This window comes from Oryctolagus cuniculus, chromosome 10 (assembly GCF_051225735.1).
Source record: "Oryctolagus cuniculus isolate XC-2025 breed Fujian yellow rabbit chromosome 10, ASM5122573v1, whole genome shotgun sequence".
In the NCBI taxonomy this organism is placed as follows: domain Eukaryota; kingdom Metazoa; phylum Chordata; class Mammalia; order Lagomorpha; family Leporidae; genus Oryctolagus; species Oryctolagus cuniculus.
The window spans coordinates 98,419,643-98,436,673 of NC_142876.1; the positions used below are offsets into that span (position 1 = coordinate 98,419,643).

A 17,031-nucleotide genomic window follows, 5' to 3' on the forward strand; every position below is an offset into this window, starting at 1 on the left:
TTTTTTTTTTAAGATTTATCTATTCATTTAAAAGGCAGAGTTACAGAGAGGCAGAGGCAGAAGCAGAGAGAGATGTCTTCTGTCCGCTGATTCACTCCCCAAATGGGTGAAGTGGCTGGAGCTGGGCCATTATGAAGCCTGGAGCTTCCTCCAGATCTCCCACACAAGTGCAAGGACCCAAGGACTTGGGCCATCTTCTCCTGCTTTCCCAGACCATAGCAGAGAGCTGGATTGGAAGTGGAGCAGCCAGGACTTGAACCGGCACCCACATGGGATGCCAGTACTACGGGTGGCAGCCTCACCTGCAGTGCCAGCGTTGGTCTATGATAAGTATACAGGAGAAGTAACTTAACCCATGCCTTCTTAGGGCCTTTCCTGCAGAGTCCCCAGCCTTAATATATACCCCTAGAGCTCTAGGCAAAAAAATAAAAATGCCTACATTTAGAATGTGCCTATATCTCTTTCTGTTAGGTCTAACTGACAAGAACTTGAGAGGTTCTTATTCGTTTATATACTTCCCAAGCTTCTTCCTAGCCCTAAGATTCTTGTGAAAAGGGAAAGAATTTATTAGCAAGGCAGAGTGACAGATCTTCCATTTGCTAGTTTACTCCCCAGGTGCCTGCAACAGCTGTGGTTGGGCCAGGGCTAACCCAGGAGCCAGGAACTCTGTCCAGAGGTCTCCAAAGTAGGAGATAGGAACCCGAATACCTGGACTGTCATCTGTTGTCTCCCAGGTGCATTAGCAGGAAGCTGGATTGGAAGCATGGTGTAGCTGGTGCTTGAACCAGGCTCTCTGACATGCTAGCATTCCAAGTACTGTGCCACAACACTTACCCTAAGCTTCTAATTTTTAAATAAAGAATAGTTTCTTGGAGCAGATATTTGGCCATTAAGCTGCCTGCATCTCATATCAGAGTGACTAGGTTTGAATTCCAGCTCCACTGTGGATTCCAGCTTCCTTCTATTACAGATCCTGTGAGGTATCAGGTAATGGCTCAAGTAGTTGGATCCCTGCCACCCTTGTGATACGGATGGAGTTCCTGGCTCTTGGCTTTGCCCTGACCTAGCCCTGGCTATGGTGGGCATTTGACGAGTGAACCAGTGGATGGGATCTCTCTCTCTCTCGTTCTTGCTGTCTCTTTCAGATAATTACATTTTGTCACCTGCAGCAAATTTCCAAAGTAACTGTTTGGGCTCGGAGTAAGGGAGTCATGGCTGCAGAACATGACTGTCCTATTTTTGAAGGTAACTGAGTGGTACCATGTTTTAGCCAGGAAGTAAATGTAAATGACAGGGGCCGGCACTGTGGTGCAGTGGGTTAAACCTCTGCTTGCAGTGCCGGCATGCCATATGGGTTCTGGTTCTAGTCCCAGCTGCTCCACTTCTGATCCAGCTCTCTGCTGTGGCCTGGGAAAGTAGTGGAAGATGGCCCAAGTCCTTGGGCCCCTGCATCCACATGGGAGACCCAGAGGAAGCTCCTGGCTTCGGTGCAGCTCAAGCCGTTGCGACCATTTGGGGACTGAACCAGTGGATGGAAGACCTTCCTCTCTGCCTCTGCCTCTCATTGTCTGTAATTCTACCTCTCAAATAAATAAATGAAATCTCTTTTTTTTTTTTTTTTTTTTGATAGGCAGAGTGGACAGTGAGAGAGAGAGACAGAGAGAAAGGTCTTCCTTTGCTGTTGGTTCACCCTCCAATGGCCGCCGCGGCCGGCGCACCACGCTGATCTGATGCCAGGAGCCAGGAGCCAGGTGCTTTTCCTGGTCTCCCATGGGGTGCAGGGCCCAAGCACCTGGACCATCCTCCACTGCACTCCCTGGCCACAGCAGAGAGCTGGCCTGGAAGAGGGGCAACCGGGACAGAATCCGGCGCCCCGACCGGGACTAGAACCCGGTGTGCCGGCGCCGCAAGGCGGAGGATTAGCCTATTGAGCCGCGGCGCCGGCCTTGAAATCTTTTTTAAAAAATGTAGATGACATAAAAATGGGAATATTAGTTTGCTTTCATCATTGTCATGTTGATTGTCTAAACTTACGTAGTTTGGGCTCTGACCAAATTAATGTCTTATATTTTAAATAATTACTGGCTGTCTTACTATTGCCAAGTAGGCTAAGCCCAAGACATGTTAGTGCCCTCCTCTCCGTGGAGTTCCTTAGGACAAAACTATCAGTGCTTTTAAACCAGAGGGTAATGATTGAGCTTTATTTTATATACGCAAAACATGGACTTGAAGTAACATTTAATATAAATCTTGGCCAAGATATCCCATTGTTCGTTATAGAAACTTGCTTTCAACTCAAACCTTGCTTCTCCCTGAGGCATGTCCTTTTCTGTGTTCTGTTCTAGGTGTAAGCCAGTTAGTCTGAAAAGTAAAAATGGTGTGCATCACTTTGCTTAATCTCTTTTCAACTTTAACTCAAGTTCAGTTGTTAGACCTGACAGAGTACTCCATGATTAAAAGCATGTAGTCCCAACTCTGAAGTCACTGTCCTATCAGAATACCATGACTTTGGTAGAAGCAAATGACAGATGTAGAAGTTGCCAAGTATTACAGTGCTTGTTTTCTCTGGCTCTGTTACTCAAACTCTGAAAAGATACTCATTTCATAATAAGGTGCTTGAACTTTGCCATTACAGTGTTCACTGCAGAACAGAGTTCAGGGATTTAGTTACAGAATTAGTGTAAGCAGCTTCATTCATTCCTTGTAAGCCGTTCTGGGAGTTCAACCACATTGTCCAGCATCAGAACATTTCTCTGTTATTCTTGAACTTTTTACTGCTTTGAAACTTTTGTTTTGAATTAGCTTTTCAATCTTAAAAGTTCCCTAATATTTGCTATGTATTTATTGATTTGTCACAAAGCACTTTTTTCTGTCCCTCTTCCCTCCACCTTCACCCTCTAGTCTTCTCCAAGTTACTTGAAGGAGATCCTGGAACAGCTTCTTGAAGCCATAGTTGTGGCCACAAATCCATCTGGACATCTTATTAGTGAACTTTTTCAGAAACTGCCTTCTAAAGTGGTAAGTGATATGATTGAAGATGGGTGAATTAAATGTTTAATTTTTTTTAAGTACCACAAGCATTTTATTAGTTGTGTGTTATTAGTATATAAAGTAAGTTTAGAAAGATGTTGGCGGCAGCCCAGAGCGCATCCTAGTGGCTTTAAGAATAAGCACAAAGGTTATTTTCTGTCATTTTACTTTACCAGAGGTTAAGGATTTATTTTTTAGAGATTTATTTTTTAAAGATTTATTTATTTATTTGAAAGATGAAAGTCACAGAGAAGGAAAGAGATCTCCTGTCTGCTGGTTCATTCCCTAGATGTCTTAAATGGCCAAGAGCCTCATCTGGGTCTCCCACATGGGTGGCAGGGGCTCAGTTACTTGGGCCATCTTCTGCTGCTTTCCAGGCACAGTGTCATGGAGCTGGAAGAAAAGTAGATCAGCTGTTACTCCCACCAGCGCTCATTTGTGATGGCATCCCAGGTGGTGGCTTAACCTATTGTGCCATGATACTGGCCCCATAAAACCTTTTATTTATAAGACAGGAAACTTTCTCTTTGCTCAGGAGACAGGATAAGAAGTCAGTAAATGAACTCTTCCCTCAGTTCTCCTTGATCTGGTGACAGAAGAGAGAGAGGGGCATGTTAGGTGCTCTCTACCCATAGCTCCCTGCTGTGGCCTGGGAAAGCAGTAGAAGATGGCCTGTGTCCTTGGGCCCTCGCAGTCTCATGGGAGACCCAGACGAAGCTCCTGGCTCCTGGCTTCACATTGGCCCACCTCCGGCCTTTGCAGCGGTCTGGGGAGTGAACCAGCAGATGGAAAACCTTATTCTCTGTCTCTCCCTCTCCCTGTCTTTAACTCTACCTCTCACATAAATAAATAAATCTTCAAAAAAAGAAAGAAAAAATAATGAACTCTACAGATGCTACTCACATCATAACCTCTTCACACTGCAGAAATTTCCATGGCCTCAGCTTTTTTATGTTTCTAAATAACAATATACTTACGAAAATTGTGATCTTTTACTTTTGTATCTACCTTCTTCCCTCCTTCCTGAATTTCTTGGGAATAGGAACTATCCCACTTTGCCTTTGTGTCCCTGTCATGTGGTTAGAATCCAGCATGTCATTGGAGTGAGAAATTGTTTTTGACTAATGGATGCCAGTTATCAATAACTAGTTATTTAATGCTGTTGTCTTGTCTAACATGTAGCACAGTTATGACATTAGAAATAAATGGGCCAGCACTGTGATGTAGCAGGTAAAGCTGCTGCCTGCAGTGCTGGAATCCTATATGGGCACCAGTTTGAGCCCTGGCTGCTCCATTTCCAATCCAGTTCTCTGCTGTGGCCTGGGAAGGCAGTAGAGGGAGACTCAAGGCCTTGGGCCCCTGCACCCACATGGGAGACCTGGAGGAAACTCCTGGCTCCTGGTTTCAGATTGGCCTAGCTCTGGCCGTTGTGGCCATCTAGGGAGTAAACCAGTGGATGGAAGACCTCTCTCTCTTCTCTCTCTGTCTGCCTCTACCTTTCAAATAAATTAATTAAATCTTAAAAAAAAAAAAAAAAAAAGAAATGTGATCATATTACCACTGCTATCCTACAGATGGGTCTGATTATGAAGATTAATGATTATGGGACAGGTGTTTGGCCTGGTGGTTAAGATGCTCACATACTGTATCAGAGTGACGGGCTCAGTACTTACCTCAGGTGCTTGACTCCAGCTTCCTTCTAATGAAGACCCTTTGGAGGTGGCAGTGATGGTTCAAGTAATTGGGTTTTTTGCCACTCAGATGGGAGAACTGGGTTGAGTTCCTGAATCCCGGTTTCTGCCTTTGCCCAGCCCTGGCCTTTCAGGCATTTAAGAAGTAAACTGGCCGGCGCCGCGGCTCACTAGGCTAATCCTCAGCCTTGCGGCGCCGGCACACCGGGTTCTAGTCCCGGTCGGGGCGCCGGTTTCTGTCCCGGTTGCCCCTCTTCCAGGCCAGCTCTCTGCTGTGGCCAGGGAGTGCAGTGGAGGATGACCCAAGTGCTTGGGCCCTGCACCCTATGGGAGACCAGGAGCAGCACCTGGCTCCTGCCATCGGATCAGCGCTGTGCGCCGGCCGCAACACGCCAGCCGCGGCGGCCATTGGAAGGTGAACCAACGGCAAAGGAAGACCTTTCTCCCTGTCTCTCTCTCTCTCACTGTCCACTCTGCCTGTCAAAAAAAAAAAAAAAAAAAAAAAGTAAACTAGCAGGTGGGAACTCTCTCTCTGTCTCTCTGCTTTTCAAATAAAAAAAAAATTTTTTTTTTAAGATTTCATTGTATTTACTTGAAAGACAAAGTCACAGAGAGAGGTAGAGACATGGAGAGAGGGGGAGAGGTCTTGCATCCACTGATTGATTCCCCAAATGGCCACAACGGCTGGAGCTGAACCAATCTGAAGCCAGGAGCTAGGAGCTACTCTGGGTCTCCCACCTGGGTGCAGGGGTCCAAGGACTTGGGCCATCCTCCGCTGCCCTCCCAGGCGCATCAGCAGGGAGCTGGATCGGAGGTAGAGCAGCTAGGACTTGAACTGGTGCCCACAGCGCTGTAGGCTGGGACCCTAACCCACTGTGCCACAGTACAGGCCCCTAAATTTTTTTTTAAAAGATTTATTTACTTACTTGAAAAGCAGAGTTACGGAGAGAGAGAAGGGGAGAGAGAGAGAGAGGTCTTCCATTCACTGGTTTATTCCTTAAATGACCACAACGACTGGGGCTAGGCCAAGCTGAAGCCAGGAGCCAGTAACTTTTTCCAGGTTTCCCACATGGGTGCAGGGACCTAAGCACTTGGGCCATCCTCTGCTGCTTTCCCAGGCATATTAGCAGGGAGCTGAATTAGAAATACAGCAGCCAGGGCCAGCACCGCGGCTCACTAGGCTAATCCTCCGCCTTGCGGTGCCGGCACACCGGGTTCTAGTCCCGGTCAGGGTGCCGGATTCTGTCCCGGTTGCCCCTCTTCCAGGCCAGCTCTCTGCTGTGGCCATGGAGTGCAGTGGAGGATGGCCCAAGTACATGGGCCCTGCACCCCATGGGAGACCAGGATAAGCACCTGGCTCCTGCCATTGGATCAGCGTGGTGCGCCAGCCGCAGCGCGCTGGCCGCAGCGGCCCTTAGAGGGTGAACCAGCGGCAAAGGAAGACCTTTCTCTCTGTCTCTCTCACTGTCCACTCTGCCTGTCAAAAAAATAAAAATAAAAAATACAGCAGCCAGGACTCAAACTGGCCAGTATGGGATGCTGGCTCTGCAGGCCATGGCTTAACCCACTGCACCACAGCACTGACCCCTTGAATTTTTATAAAGGATTGGGGGGAGGCATTTGGTGCATCAGTTAAGACAGCACTTTGGACACCTTCATCTCGTATCAAGTGCTGGTTTGAGTCCCATCTCCTCTGCTTCCATTGTAACTTCCTGCTTAAGAGTGTGGGAAAGCAGTGGATCATGGCCCAGGTGCTTGAGTTCCTGCCAACCATGTGGGAGACGTGGATGGAGATTCTGACTTCTCTCTCTGTTACTCTACCTTTCAAATAAATTAAATACATGAATCTTTTCTATAAATTCTAAGAAAGATCAGTGAAGTCTTTACTCAGAATTTTTATGCCTAGTCTGCAGGAGATAATCAGTAGTTGTCAAACTGCAAAGGATGATTTGGAACAATGAAACCTAAGTATCTAGTTTCCCCCATTTCAGTAGGGCCTTCAGGGACATGCAGCAATGCAGCAGGAGTTGAGGGGGGGAAGCATTTCCCATTAAAACCTCAGAGTGGCCGGCGCCGCAGCTCAGTAGGCTAATACTCCACCTAGCGGCGCTGGCACACCGGGTTCTAGTCCCGGTCGGGGCGCTGGATTCTGTCTCAGTCCAGGCCAGCTCTCTGCTGTGGCCAGGGAGTGCAGTGGAGGATGGCCCAAGTGCTTGGGCCCTGCACCCCATGGGAGACCAGGAGAAGCACCTGGCTCCTGCCTTCGGATCCGTGCGGTGCACCAGCCGCGGCGGCCATTGGAGGGTGAACCAACGGCAAAAGACCTTTCTCTCTGTCTCTCTCTCTCACTGTCCACTCTGCCTGTCAAAAAAAAAAAAAAAAAAAAACCCTCAGAGTGTGACAGTACAGCAAGGACTGAGACCTGGCAGAGCAGAGCAGTTTTGCTCTTTCATGTATAAATCCGTCCCAGGCAGGCTGGCTGAGTGGAAGGAGTGAATTAGGAATACGTGGGTCAACAGCCTGGATTATTCTGTACCTTCTCCAGAGTGGTCTTACTATAATTATTATTCTTTCAAAAGTAGAGCTGGTGAAGAAAGGGGGCTGCAACAGGGTTTGATCCAAGCCAAGAAGAGTAGCATTATGATAGCAGTCAGATGAGGGATCGGGTGAGATGAAACATCACCAAAGTCATCCCTTGAGTTACATCACTGAGTGAGGGCCGGAGCCTCTTGTGTGCTGTTGTCATTTGGCTTTCTCTAAGATTGCATGAGATTTGCTGGGAGAGCAGTTTTCATGAACTTTTTCTAAGAAGACCAGCTTTTGATTTTTGATTGTCTTCAGTTGTGTCGCTCAAAGAGGAAAGCCTGTTGGGAAGCCTGAGAGAAGGGAATGACTCTAGCCCTTGCAAAAACCTCAAAACATTTTCATCTCCCTGAGATGAGCCAGTATTTGGTAATTCAGAAATTGCTAATAATTTTGCTTTATTTATGGTTTTATTTAAAAGAGACATTTTGAAAAATCTTTTGAGAGAAATAAATAAAAGTATTAAGCATGAAACTAACAAATCTTGCATCTGAGGTCTTAGAGTCTTAGGAAGGAATGTTTATATAAAATATAGTTGTTTAAATTGTAAAAGTAAAAGAGTTTGTAACAAGCCTGTCAACAACAGTTTTCTGCTTTATTTCTAAGCTTGAGACCTTAAATTATATAATTGTATGATTATGTGAATTTGTCTTTTTTTTTTTTTTTTTTTTTTTTTGACAGAGGTAGACAGAGAGACAGGAGAGACAGAGAGAAAGGTCTTCCTTCCATTGGTTCACCCCCCAAATGGCCGCCACGGCTGGCATGCTGTGGCCAGCGTGGGCGTGCTGCGCTGATCCGAAGCCAGGAACCAGGTGCTTCCTCCTGGTCTTCCATGTGGGTGCAGGGCCCAAGCACTTGGGCCATCCTCCACTGCACTCCCGGGCCACAGCAGAGAGCTGGACTGGAAGAGGAGCAACCGGGACAGAGTCCGGCGCCCCGACCGGGACTAGAACCCAGGGTGCCGGTGCCACAGGCGGAGGATTAGCCAAGTGAGCCACGGTGCCGGCCATGAATTTATCATTTTTTAAACATTCATTTACAGTATACTAGCCATATAACAATAACGATCAAATACCAAGTGTAGGCCGGCACCACGGCTCAATAGGCTAATCTTCCACCTGAGGCGCCGGCACACTGGGTTCTAGTCCTGGTCGGGGTGCCAGATTCTGTCCCGGTTGCCCCTCTTCCAGTCCAGCTTTCTGCTGTGGCCCGGGAGTGCATTGGAGGATGGCCCAGGTCCTTGGGCCCTGCACCCACATGGGAGACCAGGAGAAGCACCTGGCTCCTGGCTTCGGATCACCGCGGCGGCCGTTGTGGGGTGAACCAACGGTAAAGGAAGACATTTCTCTCTGTCTCTCTCTCTCTCTCACTGTCCACTCTGCCTGTCAAAAAATACTAAGTGTAAACTCCTGCATTCTGGTGTTATGTTTTATGAAACATAATATGGTATATAGCCATGTCTTCAGCTTTCAGTCTCATAAAGCTGTTCACTGGTTGTTTGAGCAAGAGATTGTCAGTGTCCTGCCACATTTTCTCGTGGGTGCTTTCACATACTGAGCAAAACTGGGTTTTTGTCTTCCAGCAATATCCAGACTATTATGCAATAATTAAGGAGCCTATAGATCTCAAGACCATTGCCCAGAGGATACAGGTATGAAGATGACCACATGTAATCCTATGTAGTCCGTGAAAATTGGCTTATGATCTTTCTTAGAGGCTTTTAGAAAAGACAGAAGCAAATGTCTGTAAAGGCTTATTGGCAAATAATGTAAGCAGATGAAAGAAGTGTTACTGATTGTAGCTTTACATTATGTTTTAGGACAAAAATTTAAAAGCATTGGTTGTAGACATTTCTGATTGTGAAAGGTACATTGGTAATAGAAGCTTTTTTAATTCTTTATTTGCTTCCAAAAGTTTTATGAATCTTAGAATAAAAGGTACCTGTAACAGATATGACAGCCTGAGATCATTGTAAAATGCTTTGTTCTCCTCAGCCTCCTCAGTGTCTCCCTCCCCACTGTATCTCCAGCAGCAGTAGCAGTTAGCAGGCGCATAGAGTTGCTGGTACCCAGCACTGTTCTAAATGCTTTAGCATTTATGGTTATTAGCTAATGCATTTTTACCACTCCATGAGGGAAAAGTTGTTATTCCCATTTTACACATTAGAAAATTGAAACACAGTGTTAAATGACATACCCACATCACCACCTAGTAAGAAAGCTAGGATTTGATTCCAGCAAGACTGGCTCCTGAATCTGTGAGCATAACCACTTTGTCTGCTATCTCTCCACAGAGTAAATGGTCAGCAAACATCAAGTGAGTGAATGACTAGGATTTAAAGTTTGATGATCAGAAGTTAAGTAAAGTGTAGGGAGAAAGCTAAATTATAGCAGAAATCCAGTTTTTAGAGTGATACTGGCGTGGTTCTTTATGCTTCTTACTGGTTATGTCACTTTGAGCAGGTAATTTGCCTGCTTTCTCTGCTGTTATGTTTGGAGTAGTATCACCACTTTGCAGAGTCATAGAGTCAGTTATAATGTGTGGAAAGCATGTTATGTAGCACCTATAATATGAGACCAGGGTAAATGCGAGTCAGTGACCTCCCAGGGTAAGTAGGGTTTACTGCTCCCAGGAGATAGATAAATAGGTAAGGGAATAGTAAATGTCGTGCATAGTCTCATTGAGAACTGAGACTGAATTGCAGTGCCAGAAGAGAGAATCTTCCTTCATTTTCAGCTCCCAGAGAGGAGTAAACAGTAGCAATATAATAATTACTGGTACATTTTCTGAATATATTTTCTTTCTTCTTAAAGAAAAAAAGGTTTATTTATTTATTTTGAAAGTCAGAGTTACAGGGAAAGAGGGGGACACAGAGAAAGAGAGACAGTCAGAGAGCTTCCACCTACTGGTTCACTCCCTAGATGGCCGCAACCATCCGCAGTGGGCCAGGCTGAAGCCAGGAGCCTGGGGTTTCATCCAGGTCTCCCACGTGGGTAGCAGGGACACAAATACTTGGGCCATCTGCTGCTGCTTTTCCCAGTCAATTAGCAGGGAGCTGGATTGGAAGTGGAGTATCCAGGAAACGAACTGGCACCCATATGGGATGCTGGTGTTGCAGGCCATGGCTTTACCTGTTAGAACACAATGCCAGCCCCCATGGATGCATTTTCACAGAATATTAAGATACAGATTCCCTGTTGTGTCATGTGACATTTAAAGCAGCCAAAAATTTAGGCTACTGAGAATGACCCAGATCTAGTAAATCCCTGAAGTGTAATGTTTTCGTAATACTGAGAATCAAATCAGATCTTTAAACAGAACTGCCTCAGCCCCAGTTTTCTCTCTCTGACTTCTCTTACCTTATGTTGTCCTTTCTTCCCTCACGAAGTCCCAGGGATGTTTTGTTTGGTTTGTTTGTTTTTCCATCACCCTGATCAGAATCCTTGTCCTCTAATCTCCAAATTATTGGAATAGTCTTCCTGCCTTTCTGGTGCAAAGCTTTCATCTCGTCCATCCTACACCTTCTTTCCTGACCTTGGCTGCTTTCCTGCCTTTCCACTGCCTAGACTTACGTCACTTGTTTTCTAATGTTGCAGTTCCTTATACCACTCAGCAGTAACTCTGTCTGAAGCAGGACAGAAATTTATGAAAAGGGTATCAGATAGATCAGAATTGTTGGGATGGTACACTTGTTACAGAAACCTGGAGTGGGAAAAGTTTGTTCATTCAAACAGGCACCAGAGACAGTGCAGAAGCGAAAGCAGTTTGTTAACGCCAGCAGGCTCAGTGGGAATCATTTCCTGAGAACTGAGCATCAAAATCAAATTTCTTACAGTATTTATAGGTTCATTAGCATCATAACTTAACCATTACAGCATTGGTGGGCTTAAATCTTAGCTTACTTGATCAGGACCACACTTCAGTGGTCGGTCAGTCAGTCGATTGGTCCGGTAGACTTAAAAGAGATACGTGGGGCAGATTTGTAGGATAGATTTATGCCTGGAGTTACTGAAGGCAGAGCTTAGGACATCTTCCCTCTCTAGACAAGATAACCATGCGCAGCTGCTTCACCAGGTAACTGGGAGCATCTCCCCCCCCCCCCCTTTTTTTTTTAAGATTTATTTTATTTATTTGGAAGTCAGGTTTACGCAGAGAGGAGAGGCAGAGAGAGAGAGAGAGAGGTCTTCCATCCTCTGGTTCACTCCCCAATTGGCTGCAGCGGCCAGAGGGGAGCAGCCACTTTGCAAGGTTAGTGTCAGGAGTCCACTTTCCTTCCTTTGTCTCTGGTTGCAGCCATATTTCTTTACAGGCTAAGGAACTATTCTTTGGAAATTGGGCAGAACTCTGAGACATCAAGGCATTAGCTGTAGCTGTTACTGTCCTTTTCCCCTGTGGGCCCTGTGGGCCCTGAAAGCTTGCTGTTCCACTGCCAGACTTTTTTCCTCTGCAGAAGTCAGGAATGAATTGCTGTCAGTCCCTGGCAGTTGTCTTAGTCTCAAGTGCCCAGAGCATGAACTTGCTGATGTGTGATTGTTTCCCTTTCCCCTGGCTGGTTTGCCAGCAGCCTTCTCTCATTGACTTTCTCATTGGAGGTAGGATTTTCCCTGTCACCTGTGCCTAGCATTCACTCCAAATCAGGACGCTCAGGTGCTGGGTGGTCCCACTTAACAAGTAACCCATTACTCTCCTTTGCCTGGCTCCCTGGATCCTGCCTCCCTTGTCCTTCCTCTGTCTTTGCAACTTATGCTTATGGTTCTACAATTCCCCCACCCTCCACTTCACTCATTTTGGTTTCTTCAGTCTCACTTGAGCATGTCTTCTTCATTGTGTACTTTTTATCATTCGTCATGTGTATCTTTTCCCAAGAGTGTCTCCCTCCTTCATTGCCTTTTAAATTGAGGAAAGTAGGAATACCCCTGGGTTATTTTGGACTGAATGAGCTTTAGGATGTGACAGCTCACAATAGGTAGTTACAAAATGGTAGCCTCTGTTCTTGACTGGTCCGGATAATTAGAAGGAGTTTTACTTCCCACTCTAAAGCACACCTTAATGATTTAGTATTATAAAGCACTTAGAACAATTCTTGGCACATCATAAGCACTTTGTGTTTGCTAAATAAAACTTTTTTACCTTGTTGGATTTTTAAAAACTTCATTTTTAATGAAAATATTATGTATAGCAACAAATTATTTGTAAATGAGTAGTAGTAACAGTCTGCAAAAGCGAAATGACTTGATGACATAGTTTATGTAATTACTTTCCAGAATCTTGGAATATGTTGACAACTTAAAAATACGTGGAGTTCTTTTTTTTTTGCAGAGGTTATACTGATTAACTCTTACTAAGAGGGATTGCTGTATTTTGTTGTTTGCTATAGAATGGAAGCTACAAAAGTATTCATGCAATGGCCAAAGATATAGATCTCCTAGCAAAAAATGCCAAAACATATAATGAACCTGGTTCTCAAGTATTCAAGGTTAGTTTTTTGATGCCATTTTTATATCTGTATATTCTAATTTAGGGTCAATCATTTTTATAGAACTACTTTATTGATATATAATTCAAAAACCATACATTTCACTCCTTTAAAATCCACAATTTAATGGTTTACAGTATATTTCCAAAATTGCACATCCATTACCTGGAGCAATTAGCCATCACTCTTCATTTCCCCCCAAGTCCTAAGCAGCCACCTATGATCTGCATGTTTGCTTTTCTGGATATTTCATAGAGATAGACTCATACAGTATGTGGTATCGATTTCTTCATGTTTTCAAAATTCATCCATGTTGTATCCTGTGCCAGTACTCTATTCTTTGTATTGCTAAGTAATATTTTTTTAAAGATTCATTTATTTATTTGAGAGGCGGGGTGGAGCGGTCTTCCATCCATTGGTTCACTCCCCAAATGGCCACAACAGGCAGAGCTGTGCCAATCCAAAGCCAGGAGTCAAGAACTTCTTTCAGGTCTCTGATGCGGGTACAGGGCCCAAAGACTTGGGCCATCTTCTACTGCTCTCCCAGGCCATAGCAGAGCTGGAAGTGGAGCAGCCAGGATTCAAACCGGCACCCATTATGGGATGGTGGCACTGCAGATGGCAGTTTTACCTGCCATGCCACAGTGCCGGCTCAATACATTTTAAATTTCCACCAGTGATGTAAAACTGTTGAAGTTTCTTCACATGCTCACCAACCCTTGTTTTCATTTTTGTTTTTATTTTATTCTATGCATGCTAGTGGGTGTGAAGTAGTATGTTATTGTCGTTTTGATTTGCATTTCTATAATGATTGATGATGCTAAACATCTTTTGTTGTGCATATTGGCTATTTGTATGTATTTGGAGAAATGGCTGTTCAAGTCCTTTGCCCATTTTCAAATTTTAAATTAGGTTACTTGTTATTTTTTACTTGTAACAGTTCTGTATATATTCTGGATATTATCAGATATGTGATTTTCAAACACACCTATTCTTTTTAATTTCATGATATTGTCCTTTGACACACAAAAGTTTTTTTTATATTTGATGAAGTCCAGTTTGTCTATTTTTTTCGGTTGCTTGTGTATTAAGTGTCACATCAAAGAAAGCATTGCCTAACCCAAGGTTTTCTTCTTCTTCTTCCTTTTTTTTTTTTTTTTTTTCCCGGCCAGGCGGAGTTAGACAGTGAGAGAGAGAGAGAGACACACACACAGAGAGAGTTATAGACAGTGAGAGAGAGACAGAGAGAAAGGTCTTCCTTCCATTGGTTCACTCCCCTAATGGCCGCTACGGCCAGTACTCCGCTGATCCAAAGCCAGGAGCCGGGTGCTTCTTCCTGGTCTCCCATGCGGGTGCAGGGACCCAAGCACTTGGGCCATCCTCCGCTGCCCTCCCGGGCCACAGCAGAGAGCTGGATTGGAAGAGGAGCAACTGGGACTAGTACCTGGTGCCCCAACTGGAACTAGAACCTGGGGTACTGGCACTGCAGGTGGAGGATTAGCCAAGTGTGCCCCGGGGCCGGCCCCCAAGGTTTTCTTCCAAGAATGTTTTAGTTTAGCCCTTATATTCTGATCTTTAGCCCAGTTTGAATTTCTTTTTCTGTAGTTAAGGAAGGAATCCAAATTCATTCTTTTCATAGGATATCATTCCAGTGCCATACATTGAAAATACTATTCCTTCCCGCATTAAACTGTCTTGGCACCCTTATTGGAAATCAGTTGACCATAGGTATATGGGTTTGTTTTTGGATTCTTGGCTCTACTCCATTCATCTAAAAGTCTTTTCTTATGCCAGGCAAGGTTAGTTTTTGTTCCTTTTTTTTTTTTTTTTTTTTTTTTGTTAAATATTGATTTAGTCCCGGTATTTAAACTTTGTAAATATAAATAGTAATGTGTGGTATAATTCACAATATAAAATGACTGCTTCATTCTCTTCTGATTTCCTTTCAGAAGTTTTGTTATTGAATAGTTGCTTATAGAAATGGCTTCAATTAATCATACATATATCATTTTGAGATTCTTAGCAAAGGGTACTCAGAAGACCTTTTGGTGGTAAAACCATTTGGACTTTCTGAATGCTGACTCCAGTGCTCAAAATTGCTACTAATTTTTGGAAGTTAATATTAACTTTTATCATTTGTCTTTTAAGAAATTTTGAAAATCAATAATGAATTCTAGGGTCCTTGTATTTTCAGTCCTTGATGAGATATTTTCATAGTACAGTACTAATTGTTGATTAAGAATTTTACTTTTGATCTAATTTTCCCTGAATCTCATTCCAAAGAGAAGAGAAACTTTTGATTTGATATGTTAATATGCTGCTATTTAAGTGAGTAAATTCGTCCAAAATCTATGTGCATAGCCTTTTTTTTTTTTTTTTTTTGAGAGGTAGAGCTACCAGTGAAAGGGAGAGACAGAAAGAAAGGTCTGTCTGTCCGCTGGTTCACTCCCCAGAAGGCCACAATGGCCTGAGCTACGCCGATCTGAAGCCAGGAGCCAGGTGCTTCCTCCCCGTCTCCCACGTGGGTGCAGGGGCCCAAGGATTTGGGCCATCTTCTACTGCTTTCCCAGACCATAGCAGAGAGCTGGATCAGAAGAGGAGCAGCCAGGACTAGAACCAGCCCCCATATGGGATACTGGCGCCTCAGGCAGAGGATTAACCTATTGCGCCACAGTGCCAGCTCCATGTGCATAGTCTTTAATCTAGAAGTACAACTTTGTTTCAACATGTAGGTCAGTGTATACAAATAAAATTCGTTGTGTTTTATCATTAGATCTTTATTTACATATTACTTGACTAATTATAAAAGGATGCAGAACATTTTAACTTTTAATTGTGGACATCTTTATGAATATGTTTTAGAAGCTTGTGGAAAGGTTAGAGGATGCAAGTTTGTGGATATTGAGAGGAAGTCTGGTGCTTACACAAAGAGCACCATAGAAAATGCCCAATGCATGAATGAGAATATTTTAAACTCCTTTTTTCAGTTCTTTTTAAAAAATTTGATAATTTTATCTTGACAGGATGCAAATTCAATTAAAAAAATATTTTATATGAAAAAGGCAGAAATTGAACATCATGAGATGGCAAAGTCAAGTCTTCGAATAAGGTAGGTTAAAATATATGTAAAATTTTTTTAAAGATTTATTTATTTATTTGTTTGAAAGTGTTACAGAGAGGCAGAGGCAGAGAGGGGGAGGGGGTCTTCCATGCACTAGTTCACTCCCCAGATGGCCACAACAGCCAGAGCTGTTCCAATCCAAAGCCAGGAGCCAGGAGCTTCTTCTGGGTCCCCTATGCAGGTGCAGGGGCCCAAGCACTTGGACCGTCTTCTACTGCTTTCTCAGGCCAGAGCAGAGAGCTGGATTGGAAGTGGAGCAGCCGGGACTTGAACTGGTGCCTATGTGAGGTGCCGCCACTGCAGGTGGTAGTTTTATCTGCTAGGCCACAGCGCTGGTCCTAACAAGTCTTAATTCTGGGATTTTGTTTTCTCCTACCTGAAATGGGAAGATTGGCTGACCACTTTCAAAGTTTCTTTTGAGTCTGAGATTTGTTTCTGCCCTAGGTTCTCTTGTAACCCATAGGACTGGTCCTGGTCCGTTTTCTCCAGCTTCCCCATGACCTGGAGTAGAACCTGCTGTGTAGTAGAGGTTCAGAATATTTTAGCATTTCTATTTAGAAAAGAAGAAAATAGTTGTCTTCCTTTTGTTTACCCAACATTCTGATTTCAGCTATCAAGCTTCTGAACTATCTTGTCTTATCTCTGGATAGGACTCCATCAAGTTTGGGTACAACCAGGCTGACAGGTCCTGCGCACAGTAAAGGCAGCCTTAGTGAGGACAGAAACCCCGCCAGCAAGTATTACCGGTGAGAAAAGAGTGTTTTGTCTGAGAGCTAACCCGTGTGTAAGGATAGGCATACTGATGTTTGCCTGATAGCTATTTGGAAGTAATATTTTTGGATATACTTAGATTATTATGGGGTTTGTTATCAAATGCTTTATTTAAAAGATTGAAGTGCTATGGGTGGTTTTTAAAAAGTAAGTAGAAATGTGTATTATGAGAAACTATGCATGCGTTTCAGATTTTTTTGCAATAAAGTAAGCTTTTTTTTCCCCCTATTTTGAGAGGCAAAAAGACAACTTCCATCCACTGTTTCACTCCCAGAATGCCTTCCGTGGTCAAATCTGGGCCAGACTGGGAGCTGGGAGCCCATAACTCTCCTAATGCATAGCAGGAACCCAGCTACCTG

The 17,031-nt window shown here is 44.1% G+C and overlaps 1 protein-coding gene across 45 annotated transcripts in view; it reads left to right on the plus strand.

Annotated features, from left to right (window-relative positions):
* Window positions 1-17,031, plus strand: part of PBRM1 (polybromo 1) — a 134,869-nt gene that overhangs the window by 30,122 nt on the left and 87,716 nt on the right. For all 45 annotated transcript variants that reach the window (XM_070050738.2, XM_089306120.1, XM_089306123.1 and 42 more), the window contains 5 exons: window positions 2,902-3,018; window positions 8,887-8,955; window positions 12,682-12,780; window positions 15,804-15,889; window positions 16,552-16,647. In XM_070050738.2, coding sequence (XP_069906839.1) covers window positions 2,902-3,018; window positions 8,887-8,955; window positions 12,682-12,780; window positions 15,804-15,889; window positions 16,552-16,647 — 467 coding nt within the window. The remainder of the gene's footprint in view (window positions 1-2,901; window positions 3,019-8,886; window positions 8,956-12,681; window positions 12,781-15,803; window positions 15,890-16,551; window positions 16,648-17,031) is intronic.